At 42.4% G+C, this 17667-nt stretch overlaps 1 protein-coding gene across 1 annotated transcript in view; it reads right to left on the bottom strand.

Annotated features, from left to right (window-relative positions):
* ADAMTS18 (ADAM metallopeptidase with thrombospondin type 1 motif 18) overlaps positions 1 to 16638 on the bottom strand; it is a 190268-nt gene extending 173630 nt beyond the window's left edge. Inside the window, exons 1-3 of the mRNA XM_074203596.1 lie at positions 16134 to 16638; positions 15938 to 16025; positions 8973 to 9289 (exon numbers count right to left, since the gene is read on the bottom strand). Of these exons, the coding sequence (XP_074059697.1) occupies positions 8973 to 9289; positions 15938 to 16025; positions 16134 to 16256 (528 nt within the window). The 5' untranslated portion in view covers positions 16257 to 16638. The remainder of the gene's footprint in view (positions 1 to 8972; positions 9290 to 15937; positions 16026 to 16133) is intronic.
* Positions 16639 to 17667: the final 1029 nt, after the last annotated feature.

Raw genomic sequence — 17667 nt, 5'->3', positions numbered from 1 at the left:
CTTTTTTAAAGTGATGATGAGAGAAGAAAACAGAACCAAGAGAACATTGTACTTGTTAGTAACATTGTGAGTTGATCGACTTTGATGAATGCAGTTCCTCCCAGCAGTGCAGAGATTTAGGACAACCCTGGGAGACCTTGTATGGACAATACCATCCACATCTAGAAGAAAACCAAACCAAACCAAACCCCACAGAATCTGAATGCATACTATGTTCACTTTTGAAAAACTTCTCTTATGTTTTTCCTTCCTATTCCATGGTCTTCTTTTCCTTTACTCCTAATTGCTCATACACAAAATGACTAATTTGTAAATATGTTAAATACAAATGTACATGCACAATTTTTATCATCAGACTATTCACCACTGAGGAGAGGGAGATGGGAAGGGGGGGGAAGGAAAAATGTGTAACTTATAAATATGCAAGTGGATGAATGCTGAAAATAAAAGAAAATATCAAGAAAAAAGAGAATGGACACTTGTGCAATGTAGTATTCATAGGGAATCCTGGACATCTAATTTGAAACTACAAAAATAGAATATCACATTGGAAGAATCTTCCAACCTCAACACTGTCATTACACAGATGGGGAAACTGAGGTCTGGAGAATGGGGGGAGGGTCATATTATCTGGATTCAAGCCTAAGCCCTGCCACTGGTTTGGTTTGTGACCTACTTGGAGACTGTTTTCTCATTTATAAAATCTGAACTCAGTCTTCAACAATGCCAAGTCCACTTTATCCACTGGGTCATCTAGCCACTTCTATAATAATGAACCCTGGGCAATGCAAGTGAAACAGTGAAAACACAGAATGTCACAACAGGAAGGGAACAGATCTACCACCCTTTCATGATTCATTTGGGGAAATTGGGGCCCAGAGAGTTAGTGGAAAAGGATGATTCAAATCTATAACACCTGAGATTAATTCCAGGCCCTGCCACTGATTTATTCTGTGACCCTGGGCAAGCTATTTCCCTTCTCTTGACAAATAAAAATCCCCAGGGTTGCTGTGGAGAAAAATTTCATAAACCCTAAAGTAACACATAAATGTGAGCTGCTTTTGATATAATCTGTAAAATGGAAACAATGATTTTTGTGCAGTCTATCTTTCAGGGCTATTGTGAAAGAGAAAAAATCCTTTGGGAAGAGGTAGTTTGGTTTAGTGGGGAAAGCACAACTGGAAGCAGGAGAAACTTGTTGAAATGCCATCAACTTGCTAACTTTTCGTAGCCTCCATTGACTTAAGCACAAAAAAGGGGTAATGATACTTGAGCTAGCTCCATTACAGGTTTGCATCATGAGCCTCAAAAATTTGAGCAGGTCTTCCCCCCCACCCCCAGGGTCCGGTCTAAACATAGTTGCACATGCACCAGGTAGATAGAGGGTTTTAAGGAACATTGCTAGAGGTGGGAACCTCACTGGCCCTGCAGTCAACCCTAAAAAGAGCCTCCCTTTGAATGTAGCTCAGCCTGCCCTCCAAAAACAGATTGGCACGCTCGAAGTCTTCCCAGCTTGGTAGAACCTTCCCAAGTTTGTTGGCATGGCCTTGCATCCTCACCACCCCCCCCGGACCTCCACATGACAATGAGCTGCTTCAGTGAAGCAGTTGATGTGCTCTGATCACAGTAGACACTAAATAAATAAGGAACAAATGAATGAATGAATGTGGTTCAATGTCAGCTGCTCACAGCTTCCCAACAAAGCCATGAACCCAGGCCCCTTTCTGCTCTGCACTAACGCCTTTCGGTTCAGTAGTCCTTCACAAACGGACTTTTCTCTCTAAGCTCCACTATGGTCAACAACAGAGAACTCAGTGATTGAATCCTCTGAGGCGTGAAAAAGACGACCCAGCCCAGATCAAAGAGTGTCTGCTGCTTACGGAAACACAAGTGCTTCACAATCTCCCTGCCCCTTCCCCATGCCGGGCTTTGGCAGAAGGGGTCTTTGCCCTTAGAGCATAGAGTGGTCCCTGCTAATGAACAGGCCATATGAAGGAGGAGTGGGGCCAACCATGGAGGAGAAGGACAGCTTAGGACTTAATTGCTGGAGAGCAAATCCAGTGATGAGGAGGGGGAGGTCAAGCCACAAAATAAGGGCCAGGAGGGAATACCCCTGGCTTGACCCAGTTCTAGGATAGCTGCAATCTGACCTCTGATAATGGGGACCAAGTCATAAACCAAAGATTATCACACTATGCAAGGCATGGGATGGAGAATATGTTAGGCTGGGAGCCAAGAGCCCTTTATTCAAATCCCGGCTTTGATGCTTATTGGCTATGTGAGAGTGGGCAGATCACTTCCTGCCCTGCAGAAGACACAGGACAAGATTTGCCCTTGCTGCCCTATGGGGTGGTTGTGCTTTGTAAAACTTAGAGTTGCCACAGCTCAATGGGAATTGCTGTGGTCACTAATCAATAAAGATTATTAACGAATAAGTATCTCTATAGGTTGATTCCTGCTGAAAGTTTGTAATTAAGACATAAAAATGAAATGAAATTTTCATGGTGCTTTGCCTATCTTCATGATAGGGTAGGTAGGTAGAAAAACGAAGAGTTAAAGATGACATTAGAGTTTTGTCCCTGACCAGAAGTAGAACACAGAGAATTTGTAAACTTCTTTCAGTCTAGTGTGTGTTTTTTAATTTTTTTAAGTAGATACTCAATTCATTATTGCTCTCGTTTTCTAATTTGTCAATGTGTCTTATCAAAAATGTCATTTTTCTTCTGAGCATTGCTTTAGCTGAATCCTCAAAACTTCTATCTTGTCTCAATAATGACTTCATTTGACATCATTTGACAAGTTACTGTTCTTTCATGGCCTCATTAATTGGAGTATCATCCTTTAGTCTCCACTTAGACCTATATCTTTGCTCTATAAAGTCTTCTACCTATCTCCTAAGACAGTAGATTCACTGGTTCCCAGATCTTTCCCCTGCTTAGTTTAATAGCAGAATGTCCAAAGACTATTCCACTGGAGTAGGGGGAGACCTGGTCTAAAGAACTGAGTTCGGATTCCAGCTCTGACATTTACTAGCTGTGTGATTCCATCTCTCAGGCTATTTTTCTGAAGAAAAAAATGTCAATAACGATTATTATATTTTCACTACCCACCTGAAAGTCTTCCTGGGTGGGAAGCATTTCATAAACCACAGAGCACTAGAGAAATGGGAGCAATTTTTTTTTACTAGCTTTAAGACCAAAATGAGATTTTTTTTTCCCCGTTCTGCTTCCATCTGGTCATGATGTTTTGGCCAACACATTGAGCACCTGTATTTCAACACACATTCAAGTGTTTTGCTGGTATTTTAAATAGTTCAGTGACACTTCAGATGCAAGCCAACCTCAGAAAATGTTTACGGTCTCCTACAGTCAATCAAATCCCACAAGCACTGTCCCTTTCCCCAACATTACCCACCTGGACCCCCAGTGAGATTTATTGCAGATACTCTCTCCAGTTGATATATTGAATGAAAACATTACATCACAACAGCTGCCAGGTATTGGAAATAGACCTAGATCTTTTTTCAGAAGACCTGAGTTCAAGTCTGATCTGTTACCTAATAAATATATGAACTTAGGCATGTCTCAGCTCCTCTAAGACTCAATGTATTTCTCTGAAAATTGAAGATAATTATTTTACCAACTTGATATTGTTGCTAGGACCAAATAAAGTAAAATAATTAAAGCACTATGCAAACTTTAAAGTGTTATATAAATATTTATGAAATCTATTATTACCTTTATAATCATCATTTCATTCTTTTCTATTGGGGTTCATGTAGAAAAAGGTCCTGAGACAAGTTGTTATCCTGTTATGATTCTTTTATATGTCATGTTCGATAGTCATTCACACAAGTGGATAAAATAAAATGCTTTTTGAAAGTAAATAAAAGTATTAAGATGTAAGCTCATCTCCTGCAGGAGAACTGAAGACATCTTAGATACAACTCCAGTAGCAGTTAGTTCAAGAAGGGGTGAGACACACGTCATCCTACTCCCAGGTGATTTTTGTCTTGCTGGGTTTCTGTATTTTGAAATATTTTTAATCTATATTTGGAATAGATTCTATTTCTGGAAGTTTTATAAACTGCACTTGAAGATAACTCTCGGGTTACACTTTATAAATCCAATAGTGGTCCCTTATTATCAAGTTTAGCAATCGCTCATTAAAGTGATGTCTGCTTGTTCCAAAAGTGTCTCTGTAGGGTTTTTAAAACTGGTTATAATGTGTTCCAAGAATTTCTAACAATCCTATAATCATTATTATTATTTATTATTGTTGTTAGGGAAGGAGAAAGAGAATAAGCATTTATAAACCTACTATGAGCTAGATAGTTCAATAACTAAAGTTCCAGGCCTGAGACAGAAAGATGGGAGTTTAAATCCTGCCTCAGATACGTCTTAGCTTGGTGACCCTAGACAAGTCATTTAACCATGTTTGCCTCAGTTTCATCACCTGTCAAATGAGTTAGAGAGGGAAATGGCAAATGACACCAATATCTTTTTGAAGAAAACCCCCAAATTATGACTGAAATAACTGAAGAACAGCCAGACACTAGGTTAAGTGCTTAACAAATATGTTAGCTGGGGGCAGTTAGGTGGCACAGTACATAGAGCACTGGCCCTGGAGTCAGGAGGACCTGAGTTCAAATCCACCTTCAGACATTTAATTACCTAGCTGTGTGACCTTGGTCAAATCACTTAACCCTATTGCCTTGCAAAAAAACCCAAATATGTTAGCTCATGTGATCCTCAAAACAACCTTCTTACACCCTTCAGGGTTCTTATTATCCTCAGTCTACAACTGAGAAAAATGAGTCAAACAGATTAAGTGACTTGCCCAAGGTCACACAGGTAGAAAATGTCTGAGATAGGATTTGAACTCAGGATGTCCTGACTCCATGTCCTATACTCTTTCCACAGTGCCACTACTGTTGTGACGAAAATGATTTAAAAACTTTAAGCAATGGGGCAGCTAGGTGGCACAGTAGATAGGGCCCTGGAGTCTAGAGAACCTGAGTTCAAATCTTGCCTCAGTCATTTAATAATTACCTATCTGTGTGACCCTGGGCAAGTCACTTAATCCCATCGCCTTAAATAAATAAAAATTAAAAAAAAAACTTTAAGCAACATAAAAATGGGAATTCTTATCATCATTGAGTTGACAATAGTAGTCAGTACAATTTAAAAAATAAAGTTCGGTATCGGGAATCAGAAAGACCTGAATTCAGATTTCATCCCAACACTTGCTTGCTGTGTGACTAAGGACTAGCCCCTTAGCTTTTCTGAACTAAGACAATAGATGGACTACAATATGCAATGGTGAAAAAAATTAGAATGCTTCAAAATCACAACTCTTTGTATTGATGATCTAATTCAATAAGCATCTATTAGGAAGCAAATATGTGTAAGGTACTTTCTAAGTAATAGGAATACAAAACCCATGAAAAACAATCCCTGCCCCCAAGATTCTTACATTCTAATGAAAATTTACAACAAAGGTTATTACTATAGTAGTATTACAGACATTGGATACATCACAGAGCATCCCAAATACCTGATATGGCAGAATAACATTCAATTCAATTCAGGAGGAGATGGCACCTGGGCTTGAGTATGAAGGGAAGTCAGATATTTGGGTTAGACTTAGCACATTTCTGAATACAATTCATTTCTCCCCTGGGGGTCATCCTGTTTCTTCTGCCTTAAGTGGACTCCCTGGGTTCTCCCCATCTCTACCTTTTGAAATACTAACTATTTATTCTTTTTTTTTAGATTTTTGCAAGGCAATGGGGTTACACAGCTAGGTCACACAGCTAGGTAATCATTAAGTGTCTGCATCTGGATTTGAACTCAGGTCCTTCTGACTCCAGGGCTGATGCTCTATCCACTGTGCCCCCTAGCTGCCCCCGAACTATTTATTCTTGAACAACACTAATGCTACATCCCTGGGGAAATCTCTCCTGAACTAACCATCACTTTTATCCCCCAATAGGAAATGAGCCTTCCCTTCCCTAGAGTCTTCTCCTTTCAGATGACCTTCATCTATTCTGCCCATGTCTTCTGTGCCTCTTCCATTAGCACATAAGCTCTCTGAGGGGCAAGAACAGGGTTTCTGGCTTTCTCTGTTCCTTGACAATCAGTATAGTAGCTAGTGCAAAATAGCCATTAAATGAATATTGATTGACTGGCATCTCTTATAAGCTTTTTTGTTCTAGTCTTCATTATCAATATTTTGTTCTTCATTTTAAAAGAGGACCACGACGTCAGGGAGGTGATGCGGTGACAAGCACTTGAATTGGATTTGAGTGAGGGGAATGCTGTGCTAAATTACCAGCCTCACTTTCTCCTCCAGAGCCATCTGGATCCAGTGGCCAAATATGAATCAAGATAACTGGAGATGGCTCTGGATGCCAGGCAACCAGGGTTAAGTGACTTGCCCAAGGTCATACAGCTAGTAACAGTCAAATGTCTGAGGCTGGGTTCAAGTCCCCTTCCTCCTGACAGCAAGGCTAGTGTTCCATACACTGTGCCATAGATAACCAAGAGATAGTTTAGTGTGGTGTAAAGAGTCTTCCTTTGAAGTCTGTAAATCATTGAAGAGAAAAGAAAACCCTAGGTTTTAGTAATGGAAGGAACCGAAGGGATCAGCTCTCCTCTAATCCCCTAATCTCATAGATGAGAAAACAAAGCCCAAAGATATCAAGTGACTGACTCTTCCCAAGTTTCCAAGCTTTGTCCCCATGGTGCTAGCAATGTTTCAAGCTCCCTGAGAGGAGTTGGGTCAATTAGGGTAAAGGAGAACAGATGGACAACCTGAGTGAAGGACTGGATTTGTTTTGTTGGTTGGTTTTTCAGAGTGGTAATTGCTGTGTGTCCTTCATTTTCTCAAAGAGGACCATGATGTCCAAGGGAACTGAATTTAAGTGAGGAGTTACTGTGCTGAGTTGCCAACCTCACCTTTCCCTCCAGAGCCATGTGTCCAGTGGACAGATATGAATCAGGATGACTAGAGATGGTGCTGAATGCAGTGAAGACTAGCCTTTTGAGGCTAAGGTCTTTCTCAGGTCTCAGTTTGACTGATGGCAATGCCCATTTGGTGATTTAAGGCTAGGTTAAAAAAAAGATAATCTAGTTGGCCTAGTCAAAAAAAAAATTAATCTGGGAGGGAAAGACCCTCAGGGTTTCTGGACAGGGTTTCTGCTATTTAGACTCTAAGTCATAAAGACCTAAACAATGACCAAGAGAGTTTTGGGCTGGGGCCTAATGTTGATAAATCTATGAGAGACAGAGTGATTTAGATTTAAGGTTTGGTCCTTAAATAAGAAATCTAGCCCATAAACCCCAAGATATCTTGGGAAATTTCAGCAATCAAAATTTAAGGGAAAGAGCTTGGTCCAGATCTGTGATTTCATTAATAAAAGGGATTCACTCCCAATGAAGGCAGCAAGGTGGCATAGTAGGGGACAGGAAACTGCATTTGGTGACAGTAAGACCTGAGGTCATTTTAATCCTGCCTCATACAGGTAAGAGAACAAGTCACCTAACCTCTTTCATTTCAACATTCTCATCTATAAAATGGAGGCAATAGGAATACCCACCTTGCAGGGAGGCTACAAAATTCGACCATAGATTAGGGTGGATCCCAAAAGTCTTAGGGCAATTTTAAACTATAATAAAGACATTCTGTACTTTTTTATTCTTGAAGAGGACCATGACATGAGGAAAGTGATGCCATGACATGCAAGTGAACTGGATTTGAGTGAGGGGGGATGTGCTAAGTCACTAGCCTCATTTTCTCCTCGAGTCATCTGAGTCCAGTGGTCAGGACACCTGGAGATTGGCCTGGATGCAATGGGAGACCTTGGCCTTAGAGCTATTATATAGCTATTATATAGCTATATAAATGTCAGCTATTATTGCCAAAACGTTGTTCTGCAACTTATAGTCTAAGAGAGTTATTGGAGGCACTAGGTGAAGCTACTTGACCAGGGTCCCAGACTCAAGTCACATGTCAAAATTCTGGGTCTTCTTCCTGATTCTGAGGCATGATGTCATGGTGCCTCTCACTGACTTGATGACCACAATTTTTTTTTTTTAGGTTTTTTGCAAGGCAAATGGGGTTAAGTGGCTTGCCCAAGGCCACACAGCTAGGTAATTATTAAGTGTCTGAGACCGGAGTTGAACCCAGGTACTCCTGACTCCAGAGCCAGTGCTTTATCCACTGCGCCACCTAGCTGCTCCATGATGGCCACAAAATTTTACAAGAATCAGAAGAGAGTGTTGGAGGGAAGGGGTGTTTTGGAAGAATAGAGAGAAAAATCAGAAGATGAAAATGAGATCTGGAACAGGTTCAACTCTCATCTTACAGATGAGGACACTGAGTCCCAAAGAAGAGAATGTGACTCACAATTAGTCACACAAATAGCAAAAAACAAGATTTTAATCCAGTTCTGACAGGGGCCTTTTCCACTGCACCACACCACTGACTCCTCAACCTAATGAGAACACACATTCCCAGGGCCTTTCATAGTATATTCCTAGCAAATAACAGTTCCTAACTAAATATTTGTTAAACTGAATTTCCTGAGAGGCAGCTTCTATTGTAAAGAGTACTGGGCCTAGATTAGAAGTTCTGAGTTTGAATCTCATCTAAGACACTTATTGAGTGGTGAGAAGCTGGGCAAGTCACTTACCTCTTTGGGCCTCAGTTTCCCCATCTGCAAAATGAAGAGGTTGAACTCAACAACTTACATGGTCACTTCTAACACTAAATCTATGACCATTTGAATTGTAATGATAAAACAAAATAGACAAGTTTGACTCACAATGGGATGTAGCAAAACTGCTGAAGAAACATGCCATATTTAGCAGGAGAATGTTTATATTACCCACATCTGTTGGCCCAATTGCATTTCCTAGTCACACAAAACATGAAAGCTGGGACAAGATTCCTTCAGCAGCCACACTCACCAATCCCATGCATGTCGACAGTGCCACTGAGGAGGTGCTGTCATTCCAGATGAATCCCTGGTAGAAACAATGCTCGACCGCAAGCTTCCCAGACTCCATGACTCCATCTTTTCCTAGGACCTGGACGAGAAGATCTTGGCCAAGGAAGGCAGAAGGTTCAAGTTCTAAGTGCATTTCTTGCCCAAATGCTGAAAATCTATAGTGCAAGGAGCCCCTAGTTCTCTGAGGTGACCGTTTCTGTCGTCGATGGTACAAAATGTCATGGGAAATGTAGGATCCTCCAGGATCCACTTCGACAGGTGTCACAAAGACATAATCTGTAGTGGGGGGAAAAAACCAAATGTGACCATCAAAACCTCTTGGAGAAAGGTAAACACCATTTGATGCATAATCATTTCTTACAGGACACAGAACTGGAAAGATTCACTGGAGATGACCACTTGCACCCATCTCACTTTTCTGTGGTTATCGCTCCCTTTCTATCTCAGATTTGTTTTCTTTCTCTCTGTCTCAGTATATCTTTTTCTCTGTCTCTGTCACTCTTTTTTTCTGTGTCTTTTTCTTTCCCTGTGTCTATTTGTCCATCTGTCTGTCTCCCTCTCCCTCTCTCTCTCCCTCTCTCTCTCTCTCTCCTGAACTTAATATCAAGGATTGTAATTTTCCTGTTTTGGTATCTTATGCCATGTAATTCCCTAAGAGTAGGAACCATGTCTTACATTTTGTATCTTCACCAGCGGTTATCACCTTCCCTCACATGTGGAGTAGGCATTTCAAAAATATTTGTTGTAGCATTGGATCATTTCTAGTCCAATGCCTTTCATTTTACAGATGAGAAAATTTTAAATAATAACGACAACAAATAGTATTTATATAGTTCTTTAGGTTTGGAAAACATTTTTATATGGTATATCATATGATCCTCATAACTATCCTGAGAGGTAGGAATTATTAATATGCCCATTTTACAGATGAGGAAACTGAGGGAGGCACAGAAAGAGTAGTTGATTTGCTTATAGTCACAGAACTATGGTTAGTGTCCAATGAAGGAGTAGAACTCAGATCTTTCTCACTCCAAGTTCTATGTTCTAAAATAGATGGTAAAGTGAACAGAGCACTGACCCTGGAGTCAGAAGGATCTGAGTTCAAATTTGGCCTCAGACACTTGACACTATTTGTGTGACCTTGGGTTAGTCATTTCATCCTGATTGCCTCACATCCAGGACCATCTCCAGTTCTCCTGATCCATATCCAGCCAATGGACCCAGATGGCTCCAGAGGAGAAAGAAAGGATGGTAACTTAGCCCTGTATCCCCTCACTAAAATCTAATTCACTTGCTTGTCATGGCATCACCTCCCTGATGTTATTTATGGTCTTCTTTGAGAATGATTTATGCTACTCTCCTATCACAATGAAGGGCAAAAGATATAAAATGACTTTCCCAAGGTCATCTAACTAGTTATGTATCAGAGTCAAGATCTGAACCCAGGTCTTCTAATTGCTGATAATCTACTTCCAAAGTCCTTAGGACTTTTCAGTTTAATATAAGGACTCTTCTCAAGTCAAAAACAGTCCTGAGGATATCCACAGGCACTGGAGCTGTCCAAGAAGAGACTGGAAGGCCATTTACCAGAATATTGTAGAGAGGACCCAAGGGCCAGGTGAGAGTTGGGTTAGATGCTTGGAGAGTACCTTCAGTTCTGAGAATCTAAGAGCTATAAAGAACATGAAATGATTTATTTAAAATTCAAGAATGCCAGAGTTAGAAGGATCACAGGACACTAGAATATAAGCAAAGTGGGTCTTGGATTATAGAAGAACCAAGCTGGTAGTCCAGGTCCCTTGTTTTTTTTAATAGAAGAGAAAAGGAAGGTCAAGAGTAGATAAATGACTTTTCTAAGGTTGCACAGCTAGTAAAGGTAGGAAGAAAACATGTATTTTGTTGACCAAAGGACAGGAAGGAAGGAAGGGAAGAGGAAGGGAAGAAGAAGGAAAGAAAAGAAAGAAGACAGAAAGAGAAAGGAAGAAAAGACAGAAGGAAAGAAGGGAGGGAAGGAAGGAAGAGAGAGAGAGAGGGAGAGAGAGGGAGGGAGGAAGGAAGGAAGAAAGAAAAAGAAAGAAAGAAAGACACAGGAAGAAAGAAAGAAAGAAAGGAAGGAAGGAAGAAAGAAAGGAAGGAAGGAAGGAAGGAAGGAAGGAAGGAAGGAAGGAAGGAAGGAAGGAAGGAAGAAAGAAAGAAAGAAAGAAAGAAAGAAAGAAAGAAAGAAAGAAAGAAAGAAAGAAAGAAAGAAAGAAAGAAAGAAAGAAAGAAAGAAAGAAAGAAAGAAAATAGCTCAGGCCTAGCTTCTAGCTCTACTACTTACTACAAAGGTGACCTAGAGCAAGTCATTTGTCTTCTCTTTGGGCAAGTCATTCACTTTGATGGGACTCAGTTTTCTCTTCCCTAAGGCTAGACAGCTATGCTTTAAGTCCCTTTGACCTCTAAACCCTAATGTCCTATGAGTGTCATTAATCGCATATAACTATTATTATCATCATATTATAGATGAAAAAACTATGTGTGAGTAAGGGGTGAGTGATTTGATAATAGTAGCTTAGCTAGAAAGCAAGGTATCTGAGAGTGAATTTCAAGTCTTCCTAAGACCTAAGCATATTTCATTATATAATGGAGTTTCATAACTCATGCCTTTAGGATGAATTCACTCACTTGCCTTCCTATAGATTTCCTCCTCCACTCCTCCCAAAAGGAGAAAATCAGAGAGCTTTAATCTTTTTTTTGTGTGTCATGTACTCTTTGGCAATATGGACAACTTAAAGAATAGTCAAAGGTAATTTTATTTGTACACTTTTTGTATTGGCAAGGCAATGGGATTAAGTGACTTGCCCAAGTTCACACAGCTAGGTAATTATTAAGTGTCTGAGACCGAATTTGAACTCTTGGTCCTCCTGACTCCAGGGCCAATGCTCTATCTACTGCCCCACCTAGCTGCCCCTACATATAGATTTTTAACCTTACAGAGTAACTATAAATCCTAGCCAGGCCACTGCCCTATTGATATAGGATTGTTATGAGATCATGATTCCACTCTACACTGGTCAGCCACAGGACAGCAGTATTACTATATAATACTATATTTACCTATGTATCAAAGTCACTCCAAAATACTGGTTATAATCCTAAAATAATATTTCTTTGAAAAGACAGTAATATATAATAATACATTGAAATATAACTCCAATATTAGACTTACATTCATGTTTTATACAAGTCAGAATGGGAAGGAATATATATGGCTTTTATCTAAACCAGTCACTATATCCAGTGACTTCCTGCTCTCTCAAAGTTCTTTCACATGGATTATCTCATTTTAATTGCAGGACATTAAGGTAGATATATTGAACCTCATTTTATAGATCAGCAAACCCTCTCTTCTTTAATAGGTAAAAATGGAAGCCTGAAATAGATTTTTACCCATATATTTTTAATTGTTCATGTAAAAAGCAGATAATTGAACCACATTCTATAACTCTTTTAAAATAACACTAAATTAAGTAACTTTTCATTTAGAGGGCTCTTGGCTAATTTTTCTTTGGTTCTAAGTAAGAAAAAGATTATCTCCAAAATATTATTTAAAAAACTGATTTGGGGAAAAAGTATTCTTGGAAATAAAATCAGAGAATGATAGAGAATTACAGAAGCAATCTTACAAAAAGAAATGAGAACACAGCATAAACATTAAAGAACACTAGAAAAGAAACATTTGAATATAGAAAATTAAAATAGAATATAGGATGCTATCAAAGCAGAAGGATACTTTAGAATATTTAGTCCAGTGGGACAGCTGGGTGGTGCAATGGATAGAGTGCAATGAATATGATCCTGGGTAAGTCATTTAACCCCAATAGCACATTTAATCCAAATTCTTTTTTATTTTTGAGTGACCTCAGTCCTAGAAAGAGGAAGAGACTTGCCCAAGCTCACAAGCTAGTAAGGGGCATAGCTAGAACTAAAACTAAGATTTCTTGACCCCTCCAAGACCTCATAGTCCTTATGATAAGCAGGGTGACCTTAGAGCAAAGAAGACTATTAATGTGAAAAGACAGATGATTGGTCTATGTTATTTTTGTCTTTCAAAATAATACAAAATTTAGTAGTCTGTATTAAAAATCCATTTAGCTGTCTGGTGAAGTGTATGGACCCTTTCTCAGAATAAAGTTTTTAAATGCACAAAATAAAATATAGAGCATTACAAAGGAAATCAGCAATACTGAAATGCCATTATCAAAATATTTTAAAAATCGTATGTTAGGTTAAGAACTTCTGGTCTATTCTAAGCTCATTACTTCATTGTAGAGCCAAGATCCCAAGACCAGTAAGTGGCTTTGTTGAAATCAGGTGTTCCAATTCCAAATCTAGGGTTCTTACCACCTCAATGCAGTTTCTTTCTAGAAACTGTTTTCTGAAGTGTCCTCAGCCTCCTTACTCCATCATCCCCTCACAGACTACTTTCTTCCTCCCTTCACTTCACCCTCTTCCCATAGCTTCCAAATATGTACACTCTAACTAAGGTTATACTGGAGCTGATTCATGTCTGATTGTCAAATTTTCAGTGTCTGCATTTATACCTCTGAAATCAACAAATGCTACAAATCAGGGTTTAATTTGTTGTTTTGATTATTATCCAGATTTAGGGAGAGAAATGTTAAAAAAGATAGATTAAATTTTCAGATATCAAGACTACAGTGGTTTTTTTTTTCCCTCAGTGAGCTGGTTGTTAAATATTTACCAGCACACTTCTGACATTAATCTAAAGAAGGAGGGGGGAAGGCTTTAAAGTTGGAAATTCTAGACTTTCCAAGGTCTCTAGATTTGGCTCTCTCTCTCTTACTAGGTACACAGAGACAGAGCTATGTTGTTCTCTCCAAAGTGCCTGAAACAATGCATCAAAGGTTTTCCTTCTTCCCCAGTGGGGTTAATAAATAACAGAAGTGAAGGATGCTTAAAAAGCTAGTGGTCATGACATCAAATCTCCAACCTCAGATAAAGGCAGAATCTCAGAAAGTCAAAGCCAGGACCTTCTGTAAAGGGGGGCAAGGTTAACTTTATGAAATATTTCCTTCAGGATATAGAATCACAGAAGTTTAGAACTAAAAGGGTCTTTAATACATAGAATGTCAGTGATTGACTGGATCTTAAAGCACTGAACATAGTATGTCAAAGCAGAGCTTAGAGAACATTAAATTATCATTATATTATGCTGCCTGAATAAGACTGGAGATATCATCTCTAGGAGTCTTTCAATTTGTGAATGCTATGATATAGTCAGATGCCTTCTACATAGACAACCACATTGGAAAATCCAGATAAAGAATACACATTATCCAGATTAGGACATTCAATTTGATGAATAGCCTATTGAGTTAATTCCTCAGTACATATCTACAGGTAAGTAGCTAGGTGAATCAGTGGATGGAGTATTGGGTCTGGAGTCAGGAACACCAGAATTCAAATTCAGCTTTGGACATTTGCTAGCTATGCAACCCTGAGCAAATCACTTAACTCTGTTTCCCCCAATTTCCTCATTTGTCAAATAGCTGGAGAAGGAAATGACAAACCACCACTCTGTCAAGAAAACCCCAAATGGAGCATGAAGAGTTGAACACAACTGAAAATGAATAAACAGATAAATATTAGACAGTCACTTTACAATGGAGTTGGACATAGAATTTAGTAAGAAGGAAGACTCAGCTAATATCCTACCTACATTAGGGAGATTGAACAACTTTTCAAAATCTCAAACATTCTACTGTTCATCTCTTTTAAAAACTCTCCAAAGTAATGGTATTCTAAGGAATACCACAATCTCAAGACAATCTGTTTTACAAACAACCCCATGACCAACTGGAAGATGCTGAGTGGGCATAAGCCTGTTGACAATGATGACTTGAGCTCTAGAAGTATGAAGGTATGGTCAAGTTTATAAATACTGTGCAAAGAGGATGGGCAGGATTATGTAGCAATAGCCCACCTGGTTCACTGATGCTTTGGAGATACTAACAGAACTAGGGGAAAGCCTCATGGCATGGGTTTTTTAAAGCATAAGTCAGAATGGGTCACCCCACTCTCTACTCAATAAACTCCAGGGGCTATCCTACTGCCTATAGGGTCAGATACAAAAGTTCTCTGGCAGGCATTTAAAATTCTTTTTTTTTAAAGGAGCTCCTTCCTACTTTTGCAGTCTTCTTCCACTTTACTCCCCTTCACTGTACAATAATTCCTCAAAGCAGATCCCCTATCTTTAGTCTAGGCAGTGTGTCCCTCCCCACCTTCCCTTCTTAATTTGTCTGTCTTCCTTTCAAGTCTCAGCTCAAATTCTACCCTCTGCTGGCCTTTCCGACCGAGGTTACCTCCCATCTACTCTCATTTTTCTTGCATGCACCCAGCTGTTTAGTAGACTGTCAGGAGTAAGTGATTTACTCCATCAGAAGGAGCTGGCTTGTTGGGGGGGGGGGGGGTTAAGCATTCTTCCTATCTTCACCACTTAGCACAAGTGCTGGAGACACTCTTCAGTTCTGCACTGCCTTCCAAGTTGAGCCAAGAGCGGGAATCAGCCGGACTGGGAAGCCATGGGTAGTGGGTGTAGGTAGTGGGGGAGAGCGCACCCCCAGTGCTGCACTACCGCGTTTTTACAGGTTGTGACTCCCCTAGGCAGCAGTAGCTCGCATGTCCACGGTGTAGCTCAGATTCTAAGGCAACAGAAGACTCCCGGGACGCCTGTTTAGCCCATGGAACCTTACATCTGATTAAAGATCAGTCCCCTAGGTACCCGCCCCCAAAGCCTACAGAGGAGGGAAGAGGTTCAAGATCGCCCTCGCGCTCCCTGGCAGTGCGGACCAGGGTGGCTCTGGCTCTACCCAAGGATCGAGCGCCCGGAGAGCCGCTCCGAGGCAAGGCTGAGGCGCCCACCTTGATTCCAGCCGCCGCCGCCGCCGCCGCCGCCGCCGGTCCACGCAGCTGCCCAAGCCGCCGAGCAGAGGCTGCACATCTGGAGCGTCTGGAAGAGAGATGGGACAAGCGGGGCTGAAGTCGCTGGGCAGCGGGCATCCTCCCACTCCTCGCAGCCCTCGCCCCCCGGCCCCGCTCGCCGGATGAAGGAACCTGCCTTAGCTCCGCTCCCGAGCCCCCAGAGGCTCCACAGCTGCCCCGGGCCGCCGCCGCCGCCCAAGGTCGTCAGCAGGAGGAAGAGGAGGAGGAGGAAGAGGAGGTGGGGATGGTGGAGATCCATCGCGGGCCGACAATGGGGCGATGCGGGGGGCGGGGAGGGGGTTACCTGCCCCTCTGGGGGATCGGGCGGGGCGCCAGCATTCTTCCCCTGGGACGGGGGGCACAGCTCCGGGGGCAAGCGGCTTAGCCAGGTGTGTCAGGTAAGCGCCCCCCTTCACTCCCACTTCCCGCTGCTGCAGCCTCTGCTCGAGGGGAGACTGACAGCGGCCCCGCCCCTTTCAGGGGACCCCCATCCGCCCCCCAGACCCGGAGGGTAAGAGGGAAGCAAGCAATCAGGAGGCTGCGCGGCGGGTGGGCTCAAGGCGCGACCCCAAGAAGTAGGTCTTGCACCCCTCCTGCTACTGGGAGCAAGTCCTGCAAGCCTGTTGGGTGACTTGAAGAGCTCTGAACCCCGGCACCCCTCCCTCCCCCAGCCAAGGAAGAAATGCCGGCTGCATCACACCCCCCTCCCCCCGGCTCCCGGGGGCCACGCCGCTGCCTATTGGCTGCCGATGGGTGGGATTCCCGTCTGGAGCTCTAGGGGAGGGGGAAGGGGGAGCCCGGGCTGAGGGAGGTGAGGAGCATTCCCGGCTGATGGGTCCCCCGAGGCCGTCGGGAAACTGCGGCGAAGGGGCCCGAGAGGTGAAAGTCGCCCAGGTAGCCTGGGACGGAGCAGCTCCGGACACCCGGGGACAAAGCAAACCCTGGCAAGGGGGCAGGGCGGTGGCGGGTCGCGGGCCCGAGGAGGAGGAGGAACTCAGAATCGCTCAGAATTGCTCCGAGGCCCTGGAGGCCGTCCCATCCGAGCCTCGGAGGAGTGCATCACCTTGCCTAGGGTCCGACAGCTTGTGGGAAGGGCGGCCCAGACTACGCCAAGGGGCCAGATCCCCGGCTCCGAGCGGGTTCCAGCACAAGGACAATGGGGTCTTGGTAGCCAGAGGTCTTGGGTTCAGAGTCGACCTAAGATCTTATTTAGCCCGTGTTACTTGGGAGGGCATCCCCGGGTCTCGGTTTCCTCATCTGTCAATTGAGGAGGTTGGATTAGTCCTTCCATCTGAGCTCCTTTCCATTGCTAGATCTCGGGTCCTATGAACTTCTCTCAGCTCCAAATGCATAGCTGGGGGGAGGGGGGAGTGAGAAAACCGGGAAGATCACTAACAGAGGGACCCTAAAATAAAGGGTGTGATCCCAATGACAGAACTCCCTGCCACCTGCCCTAAACGTTGCTGGGGAAACTCCCGAGGACCAGCGACTGAGAGCAAAAGGCAAAGTAGGATCAGCCAGCCTCAGACACTTGACTCTTACTAGCTGGGTGACCTTGGACAAGTCACTTAACCTTGATTGTCTGGCATCCAGGGTCATCTCCAGGCATCTAGATTCATTTCTGGCCACTGGACTCAGATGACTCTGGAGGAGAAAGTAAAGCTGGTGAT

Source organism: Macrotis lagotis, chromosome 1, assembly GCF_037893015.1.
Source record: "Macrotis lagotis isolate mMagLag1 chromosome 1, bilby.v1.9.chrom.fasta, whole genome shotgun sequence".
Classification (NCBI taxonomy): Eukaryota; Metazoa; Chordata; class Mammalia; order Peramelemorphia; family Peramelidae; genus Macrotis; species Macrotis lagotis.
The sequence above is the reverse complement of the archived record's forward strand: the minus strand, read 5'-3'. Positions and strand labels throughout refer to the sequence as shown.